This window comes from Oryzias latipes, chromosome 5, assembly GCF_002234675.1.
Source record: "Oryzias latipes chromosome 5, ASM223467v1".
Lineage (NCBI taxonomy): Eukaryota > Metazoa > Chordata > Actinopteri > Beloniformes > Adrianichthyidae > Oryzias > Oryzias latipes.
In genome coordinates, this window is record NC_019863.2 from 26,361,893 (window position 1) to 26,383,009 (window position 21,117).

Below are 21,117 nucleotides of genomic sequence, written 5' to 3' on the forward strand. Positions count from 1 at the left end.
CTAGGTCTACTTCAAAGTTCCCTTCAGTCCTATAACGTCTGCCAAGTCTACTAGAAACAAATACAAGTCAGTCTCTCTTTCTCCACCAACAAGAACATACGACCAACTGAATCAAGACTTTTAAAAATATAGTGGCAACCTTAAACACAGCCACCCAACTTTCCCACAAACACAAACTATGGGGATGAACAAGTTAAAAAAAAAAGGGGGGGGATGTTTCTTTTTAAAAATGCAAAGTACACATACACACAGGAAGAAAACAAAAAAAGAAAAAGCTTAAAAAAAATACAAAAATAAACTACACAAAAGATCTTCTGCATCCTTGCTTGCTATTGTTTTGGGAAAGTTTTTTTCTCTCTCTCTCCTACATGTGTGTGCTGCAAGTCTCTGTCCTAACAAAGTCACCTTTTCTCTGCAAGTTTCTTCCTCGGTTCTTTTGTCCGCTTTGTCGAGTCGGCAACCAGTCCATGTCTTGGGGTAAAAAGCGCACAGTGATGAGATTACCAGGAGACTAGAGTTCAGTACGATGGCTGTACAGACTTGGTTATTCATGAAGCAAATTTGTTTGGAGAAAAAAAAGAAGAAAAAAAAGATAAGGTAGGGCAAAATGGGATGTCCTTCTTTGTGGAGGACAAGTGCTTTGTTTGTTTCCATACCGATTTTTCCGCTTGTCTACAGCCATGCCCCCACAGGCGTTTTTTTTTTTCCGACACTGTACAACATTTGATGTAGTCTCTCTCTACATTCCCTCAGAATTCACAAAACACAGAAAGGAGAAAGTAACATATCGCTCAGGCTGGTTCCCAGTTTGTGAAAGATGTAAATGCTTCTCTATACTGCTGAACTACTTGAAACAAGCCAAAAATAGACATTAAAAGGATGAAAGGGGGGCGTGACTGAAATGGATAATGTGCTTCTAGGTTTGTGTTGCTCTAAAAATAGTACGACCAACAGAAGAAGGACACAAGGGTTTTATCTACAGAAGCATCTCAGATCGACTTTATCTCGTCTTCAAATGGTTGTCCCGCCTCCATTGCCGCTTTGATCTGAGACGTGGGGGGGGAGTGGAGCAGATGATGGGATTGGGGTAATGAAGGGGGTACGGGTCAGTTTTTTTCCTCATAAAAAAGACTTGGGTGGAAGGAGAAAAAACAAGAAGAAAAAAAAAAAACAAGACTGGGAGAGATCTCAGGGAAACCTCACTGGTCTGTCCTTGCTTTCTTTGGACCAGCAGTCTTGCTGCAGAAGGACATAAAACCACAATGAGTTTCGCAGGACTTGTTCAAAAATAAGAGGATTCATTTATGTAAATAAAAACACCTACGTATCAGGAGAGGTGCCTGGTCTTTTGGGGGCAGGTTTTGCTGAGGCAGCATCTTTCCCAGATTCTGGAAGACACAAAAATGGTCATTAAGGGCTCAGAGTGTTGTGTGTATTACTTTAAAAGTACGTGAAACTCCACGCTCACCCTGCAGCCATCGGACTTGAGTGGCAGGACCGTAGCCCTTCTCATTGCGAGCGGCGATGCGGAAGATGATGGCAGGCTTGGTGGTGTAGTCGATGTGAGCATTGGACAGGCTGGACGACTGCACCAAGCAAGAGGGGTTGGGTCCACAATACACGCGCATGAAGGCTAGCTGGGCTGGAGAGGAGGCCTTGGCCTCTGCCGTCTGGTTGCTCTGAATGGCCAGATACACTGAATACTCTATGATCTTTCCTGACGTGACTGAGGGGGGCTCCCAGGTCAGGTGGGCTCCATCTGGGCTCTGAGGAAAAGACCAACAGGCAACAATTGATATTTTCTCACACTCTGAGCAGCACCTATCAAATTCCTCATGTTTGTGTGTGTGTTTTTTTTAACCTTGCTGATTTTGATGGCGCAAGGTGCTCCTGGAAATCCTGGTAGACATGTCTTGAAAGCGGAAATCTCAGAGAACGATCCACGACCACACGCGTTGATTCCTGCCACACGGAACTTGTACGCCGTGCCGGGCTGCAGCTCCATTTTCTTCATTTGGCTGTAGTCTGGCACAATGCCGGAATCATCCTTTAAAGAAAGAAAAAAATGGGTCCAGAGTTTGATACATCTATGTATAGACTTTGTTTTCATTGTTTGAAATAAATTAATTCCAAATCCAAGATTGAACAGATCTGGTCTTGTCAGACACTCACATCTCCTTGAGAATCATCTGCTGGCACATAGAAGTGAGTGACGACCATATTTGTCACTTTTACAATCCCCACATCGAACCACTGGTTCTCCTTTTTCACGACAGGCTTTGCTGGAGTTGGCTGGGGGGCTTGCTTCTGTATGGATTCGATAAGATATACGTTTATCTTTAGCCTTCCTCACTGTGAACTCAACAGATGCTGGCAGAAAATGACTGACCTCTCCCTCAATTCCATTGGCGACCTCTGCCAGAGCGGCTGCTGCCTGAAGCTTGGCTGGACTTGCAACTGATGCTGACGGCGCAAATGTGCTTGATGGAGCGAGAGCTGTGCATGGGGGGAGAGATCACAAGTCGCTCGAATTTGTAAAACACCAACAACAAAATTAGATGAACTACTTTCTTTAAAAAAAAATTACAAATGATGGAAATCACAAACTATTTGATTTTAACATCTCCTTTGGAAATTGGCTTAAAAACAAAGTTCAACGAAATACAAGCTGTAAAAATGTTTTACTAAAATTTCAAACAAATTCGAATTAATTGATTAATCGCCCAGCCTTTGATGTGGGCAGTCTTACTCTCAGCAGTAGTACGTGGAAGCAGAGAGGCCACTGCACTGGTAACTGATGCTGCCATCTCATTGTGTCCGTTGCTCTCCACAGAGGGGTCATTGAGGCTGTCAGCTGGGGCGAGGCCTTCGGTAGGCAGGCTCGCGTCCACAGAGGCCTGCTGAGCTGCAGCCTGAGCCTCCTGCAGCTGCTGCTGCTGCTGGACTAGTGCTGCGAGCTCTTGTTGGGTAAGCATGATGGGGATGCTGGTTGGTTGCTGGTTATCTGCAGAAGAATCACTCTCGTCTGTAAACAAAACAAGAAAAAGGATGAACAATAATCAGCAAGATTTCGGTGGTTATTTAGACCAAACGACTTAGCTTTCAGGAAGTAAGAGCACATTCATGTATGGAAGACTCACTCATGACAGCTTGCTGAGCTGCTTGTAGAACAGCCTGAATGGCCAGGGCCTGGGCTTCTTCGGTGGCTGCAGCCTGAGCGGCGGCCTCTGCTGCAGCAGTCACAGCCAGTTCTTCATCCGACAGCCCCGTCACCATGAGCGTGGCTCCCTGGCCCTCAGACATCAGCTCTGAAGGCAGGTTCAAGCTGGTTGTTGCTGCAGTTTCGCCCTGGGAAAACACATTAAAAGTTAAGTGCCCAAAGGCAAAAAGCAAATGTTGTGACAACTTTGCAGGGCTTATTTACTTCTGCTTGTGTCTCCATGGCTACAGCTGCTTCCTCAGATGGGGCAGCTTCTGCTGATGCAGCTTCTTCTGTCTGCATGGGTTCCTCAGTGGAGCTGGTAGCGGTACTCACCCCCTCTGTGATTGAAGAAATTGACTGGACAAGACAAGGAATAGGGGAAATATACATTAAACTGGTATAAATAAACCATATGAGGCAGCAGACAGAGCGAGCTAATCATCTTTATTTAAACACTGCAGATTTGATTTCTTACAGGGACTGAAGGACCAGGAGCCGGGGTGGACTGGGTGACAGTAGTAATGGCTCTGCCCTGGGTGGTAGTGGCTGTGCCAGCTGCTGCCGTGGTAGAAGCTGCCTCTGTGCTGCTGGTGCCTTCTTCTCCCTCCACTGTCTGCTGGGCTTCTGATCAAACCCAATCATTTCATTCGTAGTTCACAAAACTGATTCCATTTAATTAGATAAACTGCTTGAAAATAGCACTAGAATGCCATTTAATAACACTAGAACTAGCTTTAAAAAAAAAAAAAAAAAAAAAGTCTAAAAGTAAACACTCCTCCTTTCAAGCATCACCCATATCAAAACAATCCTGAATACTAGGTTTTATTCAGTCTTTGTATCAGTGCTGAACCTAATGATCATCATCTACTTAAATAGAACCAGCCACATTTAAGTCCAGGAAGCTTAATTAAGTGCAAAATATTAAAACGGATTACCTGTGCCCTCGCCTGTCTCCATGCCGCAGGTGGCAGTGGTAGCAGTGTTGGTGGTTCCGGTGTCGTGTGTTTCACAGGGGGGATTGGAGCAGACCCTCTGGACCAGTCCTGCAGAGGTGTTGGTCTGGTCTTCTCCCATGCTGGATGTGGCTGTGGATGGAGTATTGGTCGTCCCCGTCTCGTGGGTCTCGCATGGCGGGTTGGAGCATGTGCTCTGAGTGTCGCTCTGTACGGTGCTGGTCTCCCCTGCGTTCATGTTGGAGGAAGCTTGGGTGGCTGTATCGGTGGTGCCCGTCACGTGGGTCTCACATGGCGGGTTGGAGCATGTGATCTTTGTGTCGCTCTGCACGGTGCTGGTCTCCCCTGCGTTCATGTTGGAGGAAGCTTGGGTGGCTGTATCGGTGGTGCCCGTCACGTGGGTCTCACATGGCGGGTTGGAGCATGTGATCTTTGTGTCGCTCTGTACGGTGCTGGTCTCCCCTGCGTTCATGTTGGAGGAAGCTTGGGTGGCTGTATCGGTGGTGCCCGTCGGGTGGGTCTCGTATGGTCGGTTGGAGTATGTGTTCAGGGAGTTGCTCTGCATGGTACTGGTCTCCCCGGCGTTTATGGTGGAAGAAGCTTGGGTAGCTGTATCTGTGGTGCCCGTCACTTGGTTCTCACATGGCGGGTTGGAGCACTTGCTCTTTGTGTCGCTTTGCACGGTGCTGGTCTCCCCTGCGTTCATGCTGGACGAAGCTTGGGTGGCTGTATCTGTGGTGCCCGTCGGGTGGGTCTCGTATGGTCGGTTGGAGCACACCTGCTGGACCCCTTCTATGTTTGATGTTGCTGTGGTGGCTGTATTAGTCGTGCCCGTCTCGTGGGTCTCACAGGGTGGGTTGGAACACGTGTTCTGGGACTTGCTCTGTACGGTGCTGGTCTCCCCGGCGTTCATGGTAGACGAAGCTTGGGTGGCTGTATCGGTGGTGCCCGTCACGTGGGTCTCACATGGCGGGTTGGAGCATGTTGTCTGTGTGTCGCTCTGCACTGTGCTGGTCTCGCCAGCATTCATGGTGGCGGAAGCTTGGGTGGCTGTATCAGTGGTGCCCGTCACGTGGGTCTCGCATGGTGGGTTGGAGCACACACGCAGCGAAGACATGTTTGAGGATGCGGTTGTAGCAGTGTTGGTGGTTCCGGTCTCGTGGGTCTCACAGGGAGGATTGGAACACACCTGTCCTCCAATAACAGCAGAAGACGTGGTGGCTGTGTTGGTCGTCCCAGTTTCGTGGGTTTCACATGGGGGGTTAGAGCAGACCAGGGTTACAGTCCCAGAACCCTCTCCAGCCGCAACCTCAGTGGAAGAGGGCTGCTCAGAGGTGGGTGAAGCCAGGATGGATACGGGTAGATCTTGAACTGGTTGGGCTTCCACCCCACTAGGAGTTGTTATCAGAGTCACTTGTGTTGGCTGGTTCTAAAAATTGTTGACCATAATGTTTAATCAACAAAGACCTCGTTGCAATAGTGCAATGTGCAAACCGTGATCAACACGGGTCTCTTACCTGCACTGTGATAGCAGAGGAGGGCAGGGTAGAAGTCAGACTCGTCTGTGCAGCCGAAACAGTTATGGCCGAGGGGCTGATAACCTGACTGGACAGAGTAGCGATGGTTCCCAGTGTGGTGATGGGGGTCCCCAAGGAAGCATTGGAACTGTCAACTGTGCCTCCAGCTAAGCTCGAGGACACAGTGCCGGTCACTGTCCCAAGAGTGGTGACTCCTAAAAGAAGAATTAGAAGATATGTACAAAATCTCTGAAAGAGATACCACAGTAAACAAAAGATGACTTAAAAACACATCAAAGTGACAGCTGTTCTTACCAGTAGTTCCTTTAACAACCAAAGTTGTGACAGTGGGCTTTACTGCAGACACAGTCACTGGAGTAACGAGCCGAACCCCACCTACTGTACTCATGGGCACGGTACGCAAAATAGTGCCAGGTTGTCCAGGAGCTCCCTTCAACACCACCTGAATACAACCATTTTGGATTTAGTCTTTTCAGATATGACAAACAGTTATACTGTTAAGAAATACGTGCAATAAAACAAACTATATTTACTTGAGTTAGTCCTTGCTGGCCGGCTGCAGTGGCGAGTTTGGGCACTGCAGTGATGATCTTACCAGGAGTTCCAGTGGTCATTACCTTTGTAGTAAGGATTGTTATTGGCGTTTTCATGCCTGCACTGCTTGTCACACCTGCAAAGATAAAAAGCAAGTGTCTTGATCTAATAACGGTTCAATTCTTTTTTTCTTTTTTTTTATAGCCCAAAATCACAACAACAGTCGTCTCGACTGTCGTTGTTACATGAACACAAAAGGATCATGAATACAAAGAGTTCAATAGGAAAATACTCAAATGAACTAACAAATTGACTAAGCTATACTGGCATCCCTGCCCTTAGACCCCCTTCGCGGTAAGGAAAAACTCCTAAAAAAACGGATTCCGGAAAAAACGAAGAAACCTCAGGGGCGCCCACATGAAGTAATTTCACAGACGCCCTGAAACTTCATTCTAACTATTGATAAACAGGCATAGTGCTCATATAAGTGTTTCACGGCAGCACAGAATTTTAAAACACCAACATTAGTATCAAGCACAGATGATAAAACATAAGTTCAGACCTGTGGCTCCAGGTTGGGTCATTATGGCAGACATGGGGATGGTCTTAATGATAGTGGTGCCCTGCTTTGTGGTGGTAGGAGAAACGCCACTGATGTTGAGGATTGTGGGCTTGTTTCCTGTGCCTCCTGCCTGTGAGGTTGTGATGATTGTTGTCGGCTTGCCATCTGCAGAGGTCACCAGCTTCAGAATGGTGCCAGCTGGGAGGGGGCCCTTTGTCTGCAAATATAGGCAGATGTGATGCAAACGCTTTCCTGTTGTTTTCTTTCTGAACCCCAGCAGCCAACTGACCTGTATGATCTGTGTGAGGGGGTTAGTGGAAGCCTGGCCTGTGACTGCGGACGTCTGCACCGGCTTGGTCTGTACCACAGACATCATCTTGCCGAGGTTGGAGATCTGCCAGCATAGAAAACAGACTTAAATTCATGAGACAACAAATAGCATTAGACAGCACAGGGAAGACAGTGGAACACTAAATTACTGGCATTATAAATCACTGTTGCCTATGTCTGATGTCACCGGGCGGTGGCAACAGAACAATATAAACATACAAAGCTGAGAACAGCCATAAAAGGAACCACGAGTCCAGTAAAAGCAACAAAGTCATTTTGATATCACATTATACCAAAACAATTCCCTTTTTCTCACCAAAGTGCCACTGCTGCCCATAGTGAGAGGGCTTTTAACCAGAGTGATAGTTTTGGTGACTCCTCCCACTACGGTGGTTACCACCTGGGCCTGCTGAGCCACCGTGACAGCGCCAGACTTGTGCACAGTGATGATGGGTCTGGTGGTGGTGGGAGAAGATGCAGCTGCTGTCCCCACTTGGGCTGCGGCAGTCTTCAACATCCGAGTGGCTGGGTTGCTCACCTACGTTCACAGCATTATTTTAAAAGCAGCGTGCACATAAAACTTTAAATAAGAACGTGTCAAAAAATGATGTTGTACCATCATTGGAGAAGCAACTTTCACCGTGGTGGTGCCAGGAGAAACAGCAACAGTTTTCAGAATGGTGGCACCTGCAGGAACATTGAGGACGGTTCCTGCAGAGGAGGGTGGGATCTTCTGTGTGGCAGCAGCAGCTGCAGCTAAAGCTGCCATGCCACTCATTTGAGGGCTGCTTCCAATGGGCTTGAAAACAAAAACACAACAGTTGAGATGTGTTAAAAATATAACTGAATCCAAGTCTTAAGTATGACTGATTGCGTAAAACAGTTCCTACCGATCCTTGCGTGGTTTGGGCAGGAACTACCATTCGAACACCTGCAGGAAGTGATGTCACAGTGACGGGGGATTTCCCTGGCTGGCTGGGGCGAACTGTGACAACTGATGCACCAGCTGCAGCCTGTTGAGCTGCAACTTTTAAAACAGCTGAGCAAAGAAGAAAAAAAAACAACAAATTTAGGTCTTTGAGCTGTGCTGCAGTTGCGGAGCTTCTTGATGTAAGAATGTAGTGGCAGTCAAAGGGATACCTGTCTGTGGTAAGCTTTGAGCAGAGGGCGCTGCAGCAGCTGGTGCAGGGCTCTTTGGAGAGTTAACCGGCTGCGTTGGAGTTGTGCTCATGGCTGGTGTGGCTGCTGCTGGAGTTGCAGGGATATCGTACTTCTGCAGCTGCAGCAAGTATGTGTCTGCTGTGGAGACTGCACCCCAGCTAACTTCCAGAGAGTTTGTGTTGGCACGAACTAACTGTACTCTGGCAGGGGCATGCGGCCGCTCTGGGATATGCAAGACACAAACTGTGAGTTTCGATTCACGCGACCTGATCAATCGCTTCGGGAACATCAGACCCACCTGTTTCCAGATACCACAGGTCTTTACAGCAGACTTGGTTGTTCCACGCTTTGCGGTAACCGTCACGTCCACTCCACACGTAAAGTCTGGAATTAATGGCCACAGCACAGTGACCAGCACGGGCCCTCGGGATGTTGTCTTCAAGGGTGTCCATCAAAACAGTTTCCCAACACATGGAGTCTGCAGAAACATTTATAAAAGGTTAAAGGATCCTCTTTTCTTTACACTCATCCTTGATGTGAATAGCATCTGAAATGTCGACAAACCGAGGTTTAGGCAGGCAAGAGTGTTGGTGCATTTCCACTCTTTCTCATGTGTGGCCACTTTGACATCATCCATTACCAAAGGAACCCACCCTCCAAAAACATACATCCTGCAGAGTAAAAACACAAATTAGCAGTAGGTTGGGTTTTTCTTAAGAGAATTTGAAGCAACTAAAAAGTTTATTTATGAGAGGTTTTGGATGTGTCCTGGTCATCTCACTTGTTTGTGATTGTGGTGGCAGAGTGAAGACTCCGTGGAAGAGGGGCCGTGCCACCTACTGCTGGCTTGTTCCATGTCAGGGTTTCTAGAAACATAGCATTAATACAGCATTGTATTACGTTAAAATTGTTTAAGCTTTTTCCTTCTTTTTTTGTTACCTGTGTAGAATTAAAGAAAAATGATTGATTCCTTAGTTTTGCAGAGGTTACTCCATTTTCACAGCAGCGTCTTACCAATATCAAGTGTCCACAGATCTCCAAGACGACAGCCACTCATCCCTCCATAGATTATCAAGCGAGATTTCCTACTAGTCTTTTCTGTGTATACCACTGCGGTGTGGCTCTCACGAGGAGGGGGCAAAACTCCATATGTGATTGGAATATCCCATCCAACAACACTGGATCCTGGACGAAGCTCAAGCGTGTACAAATCATTCAGGTATCTGAGAAAGAAAAGAAAAGAGTCTCAAAGAGCCACACCAAAAAGATTTGCCAGCAGATCCTGGTGAACTTTTTGAAATGTACTTTTTACCTGGGAATGTTATTTTTTGGATCTTCACTATCATTGGCCAGTCCACCAAATAGATAGCATTTGTTTCCAACCAGTGAAAAGCTATGACCAAGGCGAGGACAGGGGGGAGGGCCGTTCTTTGGATTTTTGGCTTTCAACTTTTTCCATTCCCATCTGCTGGCCTATGACAGAAACAGACCATAAAACATGTCAAAAGCATTCAATCGCACAACAAACAGTTTGTCAGACCTAAATCACATAAACTTTCCATGACGGTTACCTTTATTGTAGGGTTAGATGGACAACAATTGACAAGTCAACATATTTATAAAGATTAATGAAAGAGTTTCAGAAATATCATCTTTCAGGATCTTTTTTCCAAATTTATCAACTCAAAAAAAAAGACAACTCTCAGATGTAATTAGTTTAGCAGTGATATGAAACTCTTATGATCCAGTAGATTTCATGAATTTTACTTTACTACTAGGATTAAAATAAATCTGAATTAATGACCTTTGGTGCAGATTTAATTACAACTTAACCACAAACTACAAATCGTGCATCTATTTTAAAATTTTTAGTAGACAATCTTCATTGTATTCTTACAACAGCTATTAGGCAAGAACATATGCACTACTACAAGCAAAAATTACTTTGTGTTTAAAGTTTATTTAAATTTGTTCAAAGAAAAAAATGTTCACCCTAATGTAAATAGTACAATGCAATTAATTGTAATTATCATAAAAGCATTACCTGTAACTCGTAAAGGTCATTGCTGTACTTTCCATACTCCACCATCCCACCAAAAACCAGCAACCGTGTGCCATCACATACAAAACCATATGCAGCACAACCAGGGGGAATATCACCACGAACCGCTGGGATAAACCACTGGTTTGTTGCTAAAAATAAAAAGAAAGAAAATAATATAGTTCTTAATAATTGAGATTTTATTTTTACTGAAATTATATATAGATAAAAAAACAAAGTTTGAAATTACACAACTTGCATGTCTATTGGCAAATGTAAACAGACACAAAACATCCATTGAGTTAGTCGATCATTGGTTTACCGGTGGAAAACTGGGGCAGTCTATTTATCTAAAACCAACCAGCATCATCCATTTTTGTTAGCCCGCCTTTTTCATGCGTGAAGTAACACACTTTCTCCAGCAGAGGGAGCTTCTTTTTGAAGGAAAAACTACAGTGGATTCCTTGGCCTACCGAGGCCTACACAACAATCAATCGAATTCTTAATTATAATAGACCGAATAACTATAAATACATACTTGGGTTTCCGTTAAAATTAGTAAATACGACCAGAGGATTATCTATTTTGATGCATTATCGGTCATGTTGAAGTTACGAGCAGCTGCAGACTCACCGGTGTTGTATACATGTAGCTCATCCACAATTCCTTCGTTTCCACCGCCAAAAACAACCATAAGCTCTTTTATAGCAACAGCTCTGTGTCCGTGTCGGGGCCGGGGGACGGGACCAGACCATCCAAGGACCCGTTTCCATCGCGGTTGCAGGACCGACGCCGTGGTCCCAGACGCCGCTGAACCAGGGACAGACATAACTTCTACCGGGGGAAAAAAATATTTTAATTTCTTCGAGCCAAAAAAGCCTAACCAAAAACTAAAATTATGAAACCCCACTACATGTCGAAAATGAAAATCATTGTGCTCGCAGAGTAAAACTGCAGTGTTTTGCAGCTGGACAAAACAATTAGCAGTTTGGCTAACGTTGAAAAAATAAAATAAAAATGTATTTTCAAAAGTCTCTTTAAGTAAACTTTCATATTTTTTTCGAACAACTGTATTTAAACATCAATCTGATCTTCCGGTTTGATTTTAGGAAAAGTTGTTTGCAACCATTCAATTCGATCTATGGAAGCAGCCATCTTGCAGCCAAACAAACCGCCGCTAACACTGCTGCCCGTCCGAAAAATGGCGGAAGCGTATCAAAACTGGCGAAAATATACGACAACGAAGCCGGCGAACACTAAGAAAACTTCACCACACGAATATAAAATTTAACGGACAATAAATCGGCCCGGCAAGAAAAAAAGTACAAACCCGTAAAGAAGGTTTATTCTGATGTAAAAACCGTTAGCAAGCGTCGGCTGTTTTCATGCCTCTCTGGGAGTCGCCATATTGTAGCCAAAAGATTTAGCATTCTTTGCGAACGATTTAGCGCATTAATAGGCTTAAGAAAATGTAGGAAAAATAAGTAAACCGTTTGGTCTTTAAAAAAACCAACACAAATCAGTTTCAATCGAATTACTGACCTGAACAGCCCCAAGCACGGGTCAGAATGGTACATCCGAACGAGAGAATAACACTAGCCGTGCTCCGTTAACACTAGCGGCTAATGGTTCAACCTAATTTGCACTATGCTAACAACCGATAGCACAGCGGCCGGCATGCATTAAATACCTGCTGCAAAAAATGTTTTAAAACAATTCTTAAAACGAAATTAAGTTTTCCGTAACTATATCAACAAAGCGTTATTGTGTTTCATGCTTTCTGTGGAAGCAGCCATCTTTTCGACAATCGGCCTACTTCAACAGCTCCCACAAGAAAAATGGCCGGGGCGGTTTGCAACAAAACATAACAAACCAATGGAAAATTTGCGCGTATTTGAGCAGCTTACTTACTTCACCCAATGCAGCAAATGCAAAAACACAAGTATGTGCTGTTATCTTGCGACGTTAATCCAAATTCATTCGATTTGTGAAGAAGTATTTCCTCTCATGCCTGCCTGGACGCTGCCATCTTCTTGACAACCAGAGGCGGAGGAAAATGGAAGAGGTTCAGCGTCACCCAAAGTAAACATGGCGCTGTTAGCGCGCTTAATGTTGACGATTTAAGACAAATGTATGGACCATTCTGATATTATTCCTCCTTACGTCGAATCGTTTGTCTTCAGGGTAAGGAACATGCTTAAAAAAACGAAGAAAATATAAGTAATTAAAACTTATTGTGAGTTTTATCAAAATTTTTACAACTTGCGTTATAAAAGTAGGGTTATTGTCCCTTACTAAAGATGGCGACATCCGTGCAGAAACCTCTTTGAATTAATTTTAAGCAGTTTTCGTTTTTAACGCCTTACGGAAACAACCTAAAGATACTCATTCGTACACACAATTGGTGTAAGTGCATCGTTAATTTAGGTTGTAGTTTACATTTTTATATTTTAGTAGTGACACGCCCACCTAAACTCCTTAGTGCGCCTTCCACTGTATCTCATGGTGGAGCATAGGCGACAGTACATCATGTTTCAGACGCCGTCTCTCAGCTTGGCTCCGAGTCTAAACACAACAAACCGTTCATAACCTATAATGGGAATTAAATAATAAAGATGTCTCACAATAATACACGACTTTCATGTCAGTTCGTGAAGTAAAAACACAAATTTCATTCAAAAAGCTTTTATAATTTTTCTTAAAAGAAATACTTCTTAAAATAATGCTACTTTCCTCTTCTATTAAATATATATTTAGTTATTTTCTTTGGTAAAAGAACAACATCAATATTAAAATGCTAGTTATTATTTCAGAGCAAGAAGTTCATAAACAAATTGGCTCGACATGATTTACATGTGTGTCCTAATTCCAAAAACATTTTGGATTTAATTTTTAGATATTAGTTTATATAACTCAATAGATTTTAGTTTAATATTTTAAACATTTACTGCAAATCTGTACAACAATAATCAGTTTTTAATGTAAACAAAGTTCGAGAAATTAAAGTAAGTTGATTTTTCATATTATTTAACTTAATAATTTACCTTATTTTGACAACAACAACAATAATAATTATAATTTTTTAATTATGATTTAAAAAAAGAAGTTTCGCTAATATTTTTCTCGACATCATAAAATGCAAAAACTTATTTGACCGCTAGATGGCAGAATATAACACTTTTTGATGTTGAAGTTTTGAGTAAAAAGTCAGACAACAGCATTTTTTACCCAACGGATTTGGCTTTGGCAGTAGTAAAGGTTTTTTTTGTGCAACTGTAAAATATACGTATATAAAGTCCAATCTAAGTCTTCACCTTTAATCTAATAAATTTTCCATGTGCTTTTTTTGTGGCTGTCTGTCATCACAGTTGGGTGAGGGGCATCATTAAAGGTAGGCTTCTTTCCCCTTTTAATACCAGAGTAGCCCACAGACCTGAGTTCTGCATCTCTAATGCTATGACAAAACATATGTAAAAACATCAAGATAGAATCAATGTAACTTTTATTAAATAAAGTAACTGCAATTTCCTTTTTGTTTTGTGGTTTTGCTCACTTTTCAAGACAGAAGTAAAGGAGAAAGGGAAGAAATATCAAACATGTAATATTTTATGCTTCCTCCATGTCTCGATCAATTCTGGTCTCCAATAGTTTAAAACCAAATAATGAATCTTTCAGACAGCTTAAATGCTTAACAAAATCATTTTCAACTAGTAAATACAACAAAAATAGAATTGTTAAATTTTCCCTTACTACTCTTCCTACGCACGATAGAAGAAACGGATTAGTTGTCACATAAAAACAGATTTGGGACTCATTAGAGACGTCATTACAATAATGAATGGATAAATGGATAAGAAATTCTAAGAATAGGGCAAATTAGGGCAAACAACTTAAGTGGAGGTTGCCTTTGAAAAAGGAAGATACAAAGTCCTGGTTGTCTTTAGTTTAAATAATATCTTTATCTTAAATATTTCTTTGGGGTGGTCACAACAGCAAAAAATGCTAACTTTTACTCTTAGTAATGACACATTTAAAATAAATTTTTTTGTTTTATATCACACAAAATAAAATTCACTCATGTGCTTATTTACCAATAGAGTTGGGATAAAAGTAGTCACAAAACCCAATAAATACAGTATACACTCTTCTAATGCTTGTTACATAGACAGTAAGACGTTTACCTGGGTTTTTTGTTTAAAGTCAATCTAGTGCACATATTCCTGCAAATGTGTCTTAAATGAACTATGACCTTATTCCAGGAAAGCTAAAGAGAAAATCATGTTTACATGACGTCACGTTTCAATTTGAAATCAGGCATAAATATCAATATTATTAAATTATAGTTTGTTTCTTAAGACCTTAGAAAACAAAGGTCCTCAGTGTTTCAATTTTTAGGTCTTGCTTGTTAAGAAATCAGAAATACAAAAAAAATAAGGCAGAAAGAGCATGAATAAAATCGAAATAATTTAGAAGTAGCCAGTTTCTGTTAACCCCATGTTGTGATTAAATAATCGGCTTCTATTAAGGCTTTTATGAAAATAAATTTGATAAATATACCATATTTGGGAGCAATGTCTTGGTTTTCAGCAAGTTTTGGTCTCAGAATCGGCCTTAGGGAAAGAACTGTTGCTAACGCAGGAAAGAAAAACAAGGTAATTCTTTCTAAATTAACAAACTAATAGATTCATTTTAACACCTGTCAGGAGGAAATATCCCAGCAAAGGTGCTTGAGATCAGAATGTTAAAATAATAAAGTGCAACTTTGTTAAATTTACATCACATGTCAACAGATTTATCACCAAATATTAAACTTTTTTGAAAGGGTGTCAGTCAAAAGTTTCTTCTTATAAAACATTTATTGGGAGTACAGGCTAGAGTTGCATATGAACAGAATGACTACACATCTGGAGCAAAAAGCTGTCAAGCATGTCAAAAGGGGTGGAATTACATGAGCTTTCTTTTTGTCTTTAAATTGATCCTAAATTGTCTCGTTGTTCAGAAGAATTACCAGATGTGGTGTAAAAAAAGCAGAGAAGGATCTAACAATTTTAAACCGAAACAACCAGTTTGCAGAAGATAATCATGTGCTTCATAGTTGGGGAAGTATTCACCTACAAACCTGCACTGAAAGCTTGCAAAATGTGAGCTCCCCTCAACCATCACAGCAAATGGATCACGTTGGGATCGTGACAAAGTTGCACATGTGTGCCAGTGAGCGCAGTGGGGTGTTTGAATGGCCAGTGACGCTCAGACAAATAGCCTTATCTTCTCTGCTGCTCCGTGGACTCAGTAATTGTTAACACCCTGCTAAGAGTCTGAGGAACTGCTGGGAGAGCTGAGCTTTGTGAGCTTAAAGAGATCTTGATGTAAAACCACACAAGTGATACGGTTTAAGGATTAGGGCGACAGGATGTCTTGTGAGCAGGGATTTTCCCCCCTCCAGCTCCCAGTAAAGCGTCGGCCTGCTTGTGAGCACATGACCCTTCAGTGGGCTTTTGACCTTTCAAGCTGTTAAGCTTCAGGAAAAAAAATATTAGTAACTTCCTATTTGTGACTTTTTTTCCACAAGTTTAAATACAAGAACATGATAAAATGTAATTTTTCTGTTTTTGCCAAAACAGAAACACAAATTTTCCCATTTTTATTACATCTCTTTCAACTTTTCATTCTAATTTGAGCAAAAAAAATGTTGAATTTATAGTGAATGTGCAGAACTCTTACAAAAATAATGAAACCTATTTCTTTCCAGGAACCCTGCAGTCTTTTAACAAGATTATCAGACTTTCTCAGCCCCCTAATTTCAATGCTCTAAGGAGATTCAGATGACGTAAAAGAACTATTTCATTTGGCGTAATGGTTTTTGTGGCTGGGTTGCTAATGTGCATTTTTTGTCTAGTTCATAGAAAACAAATTTACCAGACCAAAAAAAAAAGATGTCTCATTCAATAAGTAGATTTCAATGCTGCAGAAATTGACCTGTTATGTGTGGTTGTCTACACATCCCCCAATGTAATCTCTCCATAATTCAGAAACTGACAAAATAGAGATAATCCACCTATCAACCAGCATGTTAATTCAGGGCAGACTGAGAGTGATTGGATTGTAATAGATTTGGATTAGTTTCAGAATAGTTTTTACTGGTTTAAAGGCGACCACCTTGACCTGTGGAGTTAAACCAACACGCATGTTCCACACTTGTATTCATTTTCTGTCTTGTGGTACAAAAAACCTTTTCACAACACAGAACAATCCCCAGCAGTTCCCCTGAGTGTTTGACTGAAAGAACAGACAAAATCATACAATAAGCACATCAAAAGCTTTACTGATGAAAGCGGACTGCTGGTTACAAAACTGAGAGGTGCGAGGAAATATTCTAAATTTGCCAAATGTTTGGACAGTCTAGAACAGGGGTCTATGACCTGTGATGCTTGAAGAGCCATTTGGTCTTGCTTCTTGCTGACTGTAACCCAGGAAGAGTCACAAGTCCCATTTCACTCTTTAGAAAAATACACTCTATGTTTTTGTGGCTAGAAGGCTTTTTATTCATAAATTGTATCTTCAAAATACTGACATCATTAAATTATAGTGGTATCATCCTATTCCATGTGTAACAGTTTAAACTTTTGACAGATGAACATTCATGTTCCTTTCAAAATAAAATACTCCCTGTGTCAAAAAAGGCAGGAGATTTACTTGAATTAAAAATTCAAGAAAGTCAAGTCAGACATGGTATTTTCTATCAAAATGAATTTGGCGCACCTCTTCTCTTTTTACCTATGAATATTATGAATATTGCCATGACAACAAAAGAGTAGAATAATACATTTTTAAATCTATACATTTACATGCAATTACATACATTATGAACATTGCATCTGAACAGCAATTAAACACTGCTGTGCAGCAGAAGATAAGGAAATGTGCTTTAAGATTATTCCAAATTATAAATCACTCTGACTATAGCTTAAATTGTTACCATAGTTTTGATATATCTGACATGTTAAAAATCTAAACAAAAATGATCAAACTTAAATAACTATAAACAAATTGACCAAAACTACAAACTCATTCAAATGATTAGCATCTCTCTTCAGAGCCAAAGAGTCAGACTGGAGGAATAAAAGAGCCACGTGTAGCTTCAGAGCCTTTTAGGCTCCACACCTCTAACCTATAGGTTAAGTATCACACCATCATCTCACGGCACACAAACCACTAAAATAACATCAGATAAACAAAACGATGCACTGCCAGACACAGAAAACAACATGGCAAACATATGTGACTGGGAATTTTGTAATAGTATCATAATCATTGTTATCATTTAATATAAAACAGGTTTAAATCAGGAAGCGACGCTGACACAGTAAAATGTGAAACCGCAACATCATCAAAATGTTACACCTTATTGGCAAGTCCAAAAAACCTGCTTTGTTGTATTTGATGTATTTCTGACATCTAAAAACCTGAACAGGTGTTCATCTAGCTGACTGGTGATGACGTAAATGAGAAACTAGAGGAGATGGGTTCTGCACATTGAAATGCATGTTAGGGAAGCAGCAATCATGTGAAAGTTGACGCGCTGCACAACTCTCCAGGTTTTTTGGACCTAGACGTTCTTCGATGACAGTGACAGAGCTCTGTGTGACAAAGGCTGAAGACTAAAGTGTTAGCAAAACGGATGAACCAGCAGAACAGATTAACCTGTACTCCAAGTGAGATTATCGAAGATACAGGAAACTAGATTAGGAAGCATTAAGTTACTGAGCTCTTCCCTTGGAAAATGAGATTACCTTGTTTATCACTAACATATAATATACAGTTTTCACAAAACTATCTGTTTTATTTGATAAAGACTATGGATTTTTCTTCAAGTCTGTTGTTTGATTCCACTATAGATTAGCTTTTACAAAAGTCTAGTGCAACACATTTGCAAACAAAAATTTTGATAAAATACTCTCAGGTGCTTGTTTTACATCTCAAATTTTCTTCTGATTGTTGCAGCTCTTAGAAAATTGATTAGCTTTGCGTTTGTATGTATGAAAGTGGTCCTTTTAAGAACTTCACACGCCTGAGAAATCGCATATTAAATAAAATAAAAAAAGTCCCCCCGAGGTTTTGCTTAGTCTTTTTTTTTAAACTGTGTTGTCAGAATTCCTTTAAGCCACTTTTTAAAGCAGTTTGATTGGACGCCACCAAAGCAGCATCCCAGCATTCAACACTGGACAGGTAACACTAAATGACTCAGATCAGTTAATAAGAAAAACCCAATTAATTAGCCAATTATCAAATCACTTTATCATAGGTTACAGGGAAGCTTTGGGACTCTTTATAAATGATGAGAGCTGGAGAAAGAGGGACAACTTGATCTTAGTAGAATTTATATATATTTCCAAAAAATCTTATTATTTGTTACAGTCAAGCAAAAAAGAAGAAAAAAACAAAATAAAATGAGGCTCATCAGTGGTGGGGAGCTGCCAGATGACTTCTGGATACCAATTCCTTTGGACACTAATAACTTATCATCACTTAGCCCTTTCCTTGTTCCTCAGGACCACTTGGGAAGTTCAGGGACTTTTTACGCAATGGCAGCCTTCATGTTCTTTCTGTTCGTGTTTGGCACTTCAATTAACAGCCTCACCATTGCATGCACCTTTCAAAACAAGAAGCTTCGATCCCACCTGAACTACATCCTGGTGAACCTATCTGTGGCTAATCTTCTTGTGTCTGGGGTGGGCTCCTCCACTGCCTTTTGCTCCTTCGCTTGCAGATATTTTGTTTTTGGATCGCTGGCATGTAAGATTGAAGGTTTCGCTGCAACACTTGGAGGTAAAGTTTCGACCAGATGACAACCAGCTTCATCAACCTACTCTTAGTGAAAGTTACTGTCCTGATGGGGTTGACTTGTCTTTGTGGTGTTTCAGGAATGGTGGGCCTGTGGTCTCTTGCTGTGATAGCCTTTGAAAGATGGCTGGTCATCTGCAAGCCACTTGGTAACTTTACTTTCAAGCCAGAACACGCGCTGGCTTGCTGCTTTGTTACCTGGGTGTGTGCTCTGGCAGCTGCAGCCCCTCCTCTGGCCGGATGGAGCAGGTAAACAGAATCAAAGAAGAACAGCAATAAAACAAAAGTTAATATATTTGTGGTGCTTCAGCTTCTCCGATGTTTGTGCAGGTACATCCCTGAAGGCCTGCAGTGCTCCTGTGGACCAGACTGGTACACAACAAACAACAAATACAACAATGAGTCCTATGTGATGTTTCTCTTCTGTTTCTGCTTCGCGGTTCCCTTCGCCACCATCGTCTTTTGCTACTCTCAGCTGCTAGTCACCCTGAAAATGGTAAAACTAATAATAAATAAATGAATGAAATAAATTTACCAAGAATTTCTCTTGGCAAACTAAAGTTGAAATACAGTAGTTCAAAGCTGTCACACAAACATATTCCGTTCCAACAGGCAGCCAAGGCCCAAGCAGAGTCTGCGTCCACCCAGAAAGCAGAGCGAGAGGTGACCAGGATGGTGGTTGTCATGGTGCTGGGCTTTCTGGTATGCTGGATGCCGTATGCCTCCTTTGCTCTTTGGGTTGTCAACAATCGCGGCCACTCCTTTGACCTGAGGCTGGCGACCATTCCATCCTGCCTTTCAAAGGCCTCCACTGTGTACAATCCAGTTATTTATGTCCTCCTAAACAAGCAGGTGAGCTTTCCTGAACTCAGAGTAAAGTTTGAAGATGTAGATCCTTTATATTTGTATGTGAGTATCTTCATCATCTGCTCTGACTATGGCAGCATCATCACCACATCCTTGTCTTTTAGGTTGACTTTGCTGAACTATTAGAACCTTTTGGATCCAACATTCTTTTAAAGACCCACTTTGAGGAATAATGGTATTTAATGTGTTTTTGACATGCTCCTCCTCTGCGTTCTGCATCCAGAATTCGGGGGGTAGTTGTTTGCTGACTGCATGCCGTGACATGAAGGTTGTGGGTGTAAGAGGTTGTAAGCTAGCGAGAGAGATGGATGTAAACGGATGGGTGATGGGACAATAATCTCAGACGTGAATTTCCAGTGATTTCTGATCTCTACAGAAACTATGTCCTAGGAAACGACACGGGTTTTTTGAGTTTGACTAAAAATGGCATAATCACAATTAAAAGACCACTGGGTACTCTTTTAGAATAGATCAAAGATGATCGGAGTGGGTCTATGAAGCTGCTTGCTCTCACACACAATTGTTTCAAAATTACATTAATATACACATCACGCAGAAATGGAACTGTCTGTTCTTCATTGTCATGTACATCTTCCTCTTTCAGTTCCGTTCCTGCATGTTGACGATGCTGGGAATGGGTGGAGGAGAAGAGGAGGACTCAACATCAGTGACTGAAGTCTCTAAAGTCGGACCAGCTTAGACCCTTAGTGATAACTCCTCTGCGGTAATTTACTGTAAATACATATAATTCTTAGCTCATGTTTTGATGTGTAAAAGATTAATGTGTTGTAATATAAACAATGCATCAAAATAAACCTGTGCAAAACAGTTTTGAATCTTTTCAGTATTCAGAGGAAACTTATTCGTTCAGTCGTTACTTTATTTTATGTCACATTCCAGTTTAAGTGGTGATATTAGGATGCCATGTTCCTAAAGTCTAATTAATTTGAATCCTTTAAGAGAAACCATTCTTCTTTTCCATATTTGTTTCAAACTTGGAATTTAAAGTTATTTTTTGGACAAAATTTTACCAGCAGTGTCTGATTTTCAAAACCAGTAATTCGCTTAACGTATTTTGCTTACTTGTA

General features: G+C 41.5%; 2 protein-coding genes across 4 annotated transcripts; one reads left to right on the plus strand and one right to left on the minus strand.

The window, feature by feature from the left end:
• Positions 1-1,006: 1,006 nt before the first annotated feature.
• Positions 1,007-12,373, minus strand: hcfc1 (host cell factor C1). Its single transcript, XM_011475416.2, has 28 exons — positions 12,233-12,373; positions 10,955-11,155; positions 10,325-10,473; positions 9,593-9,753; positions 9,295-9,503; positions 9,062-9,146; positions 8,845-8,951; positions 8,579-8,758; positions 8,260-8,502; positions 8,010-8,158; positions 7,736-7,918; positions 7,436-7,657; positions 7,079-7,183; positions 6,790-7,006; positions 6,227-6,363; positions 5,988-6,135; positions 5,673-5,887; positions 4,138-5,584; positions 3,678-3,826; positions 3,425-3,559; positions 3,141-3,348; positions 2,750-3,025; positions 2,390-2,496; positions 2,173-2,307; positions 1,862-2,047; positions 1,469-1,766; positions 1,325-1,388; positions 1,007-1,239 (listed from the first exon to the last, which is right to left on the minus strand). Exons 2-28 carry the CDS (start codon positions 11,148-11,150, stop codon positions 1,200-1,202), a joined length of 5,751 nt encoding a protein of 1,916 aa, XP_011473718.1. The 5' UTR covers positions 11,151-11,155; positions 12,233-12,373; the 3' UTR covers positions 1,007-1,199.
• An 18-nt stretch (positions 12,374-12,391) lies between these two features.
• Positions 12,392-20,869, plus strand: LOC101158189 (blue-sensitive opsin). Of its 3 annotated transcripts, XM_020703465.2 has the most exons (7): positions 12,392-12,505; positions 13,690-13,712; positions 18,871-19,147; positions 19,243-19,411; positions 19,493-19,658; positions 19,775-20,014; positions 20,634-20,869. In XM_020703465.2, exons 3-7 carry the CDS (start codon positions 18,904-18,906, stop codon positions 20,727-20,729), a joined length of 915 nt encoding a protein of 304 aa, XP_020559124.1. In that variant the 5' UTR covers positions 12,392-12,505; positions 13,690-13,712; positions 18,871-18,903; the 3' UTR covers positions 20,730-20,869. The 3 variants fall into 3 exon arrangements, with proteins under 3 accessions (XP_020559124.1, XP_011473717.1, XP_004069275.1); XM_011475415.3 differs by lacking the exons at positions 12,392-12,505; positions 13,690-13,712 and adding an exon at positions 20,134-20,204 and having other exon boundaries at positions 13,743-19,147; XM_004069227.4 differs by lacking the exons at positions 12,392-12,505; positions 13,690-13,712 and having other exon boundaries at positions 13,745-19,147.
• The last annotated feature ends 248 nt before the right edge of the window (positions 20,870-21,117 follow it).

Bases quoted from the DNA above. Each gene is read 5' to 3' on its own strand.
- hcfc1 (XM_011475416.2), bottom strand. From the start codon at position 11,150: ATGTCTGTCCCTGGTTCAGCGGCGTCTGGGACCACGGCGTCGGTCCTG. The intron at 9,147-9,294 runs GTAAGACGCTGC...CTATGTTTCTAG, and splicing joins TCTGTGGACACTTGATATTG to AAACCCTGACATGGAACAAG. The intron at 7,007-7,078 runs GTCAGTTGGCTG...CTATATTTGCAG, and splicing joins CCCTCACACAGATCATACAG to ACAAAGGGCCCCCTCCCAGC.
- LOC101158189 (XM_004069227.4), top strand. From the start codon at position 18,769: ATGAGGCTCATCAGTGGTGGGGAGCTGCCAGATGACTTCTGGATACCA. The intron at 19,412-19,492 runs GTAAACAGAATC...ATGTTTGTGCAG, and splicing joins CCTCTGGCCGGATGGAGCAG to GTACATCCCTGAAGGCCTGC. The intron at 19,659-19,774 runs GTAAAACTAATA...CCGTTCCAACAG, and splicing joins TGCTAGTCACCCTGAAAATG to GCAGCCAAGGCCCAAGCAGA.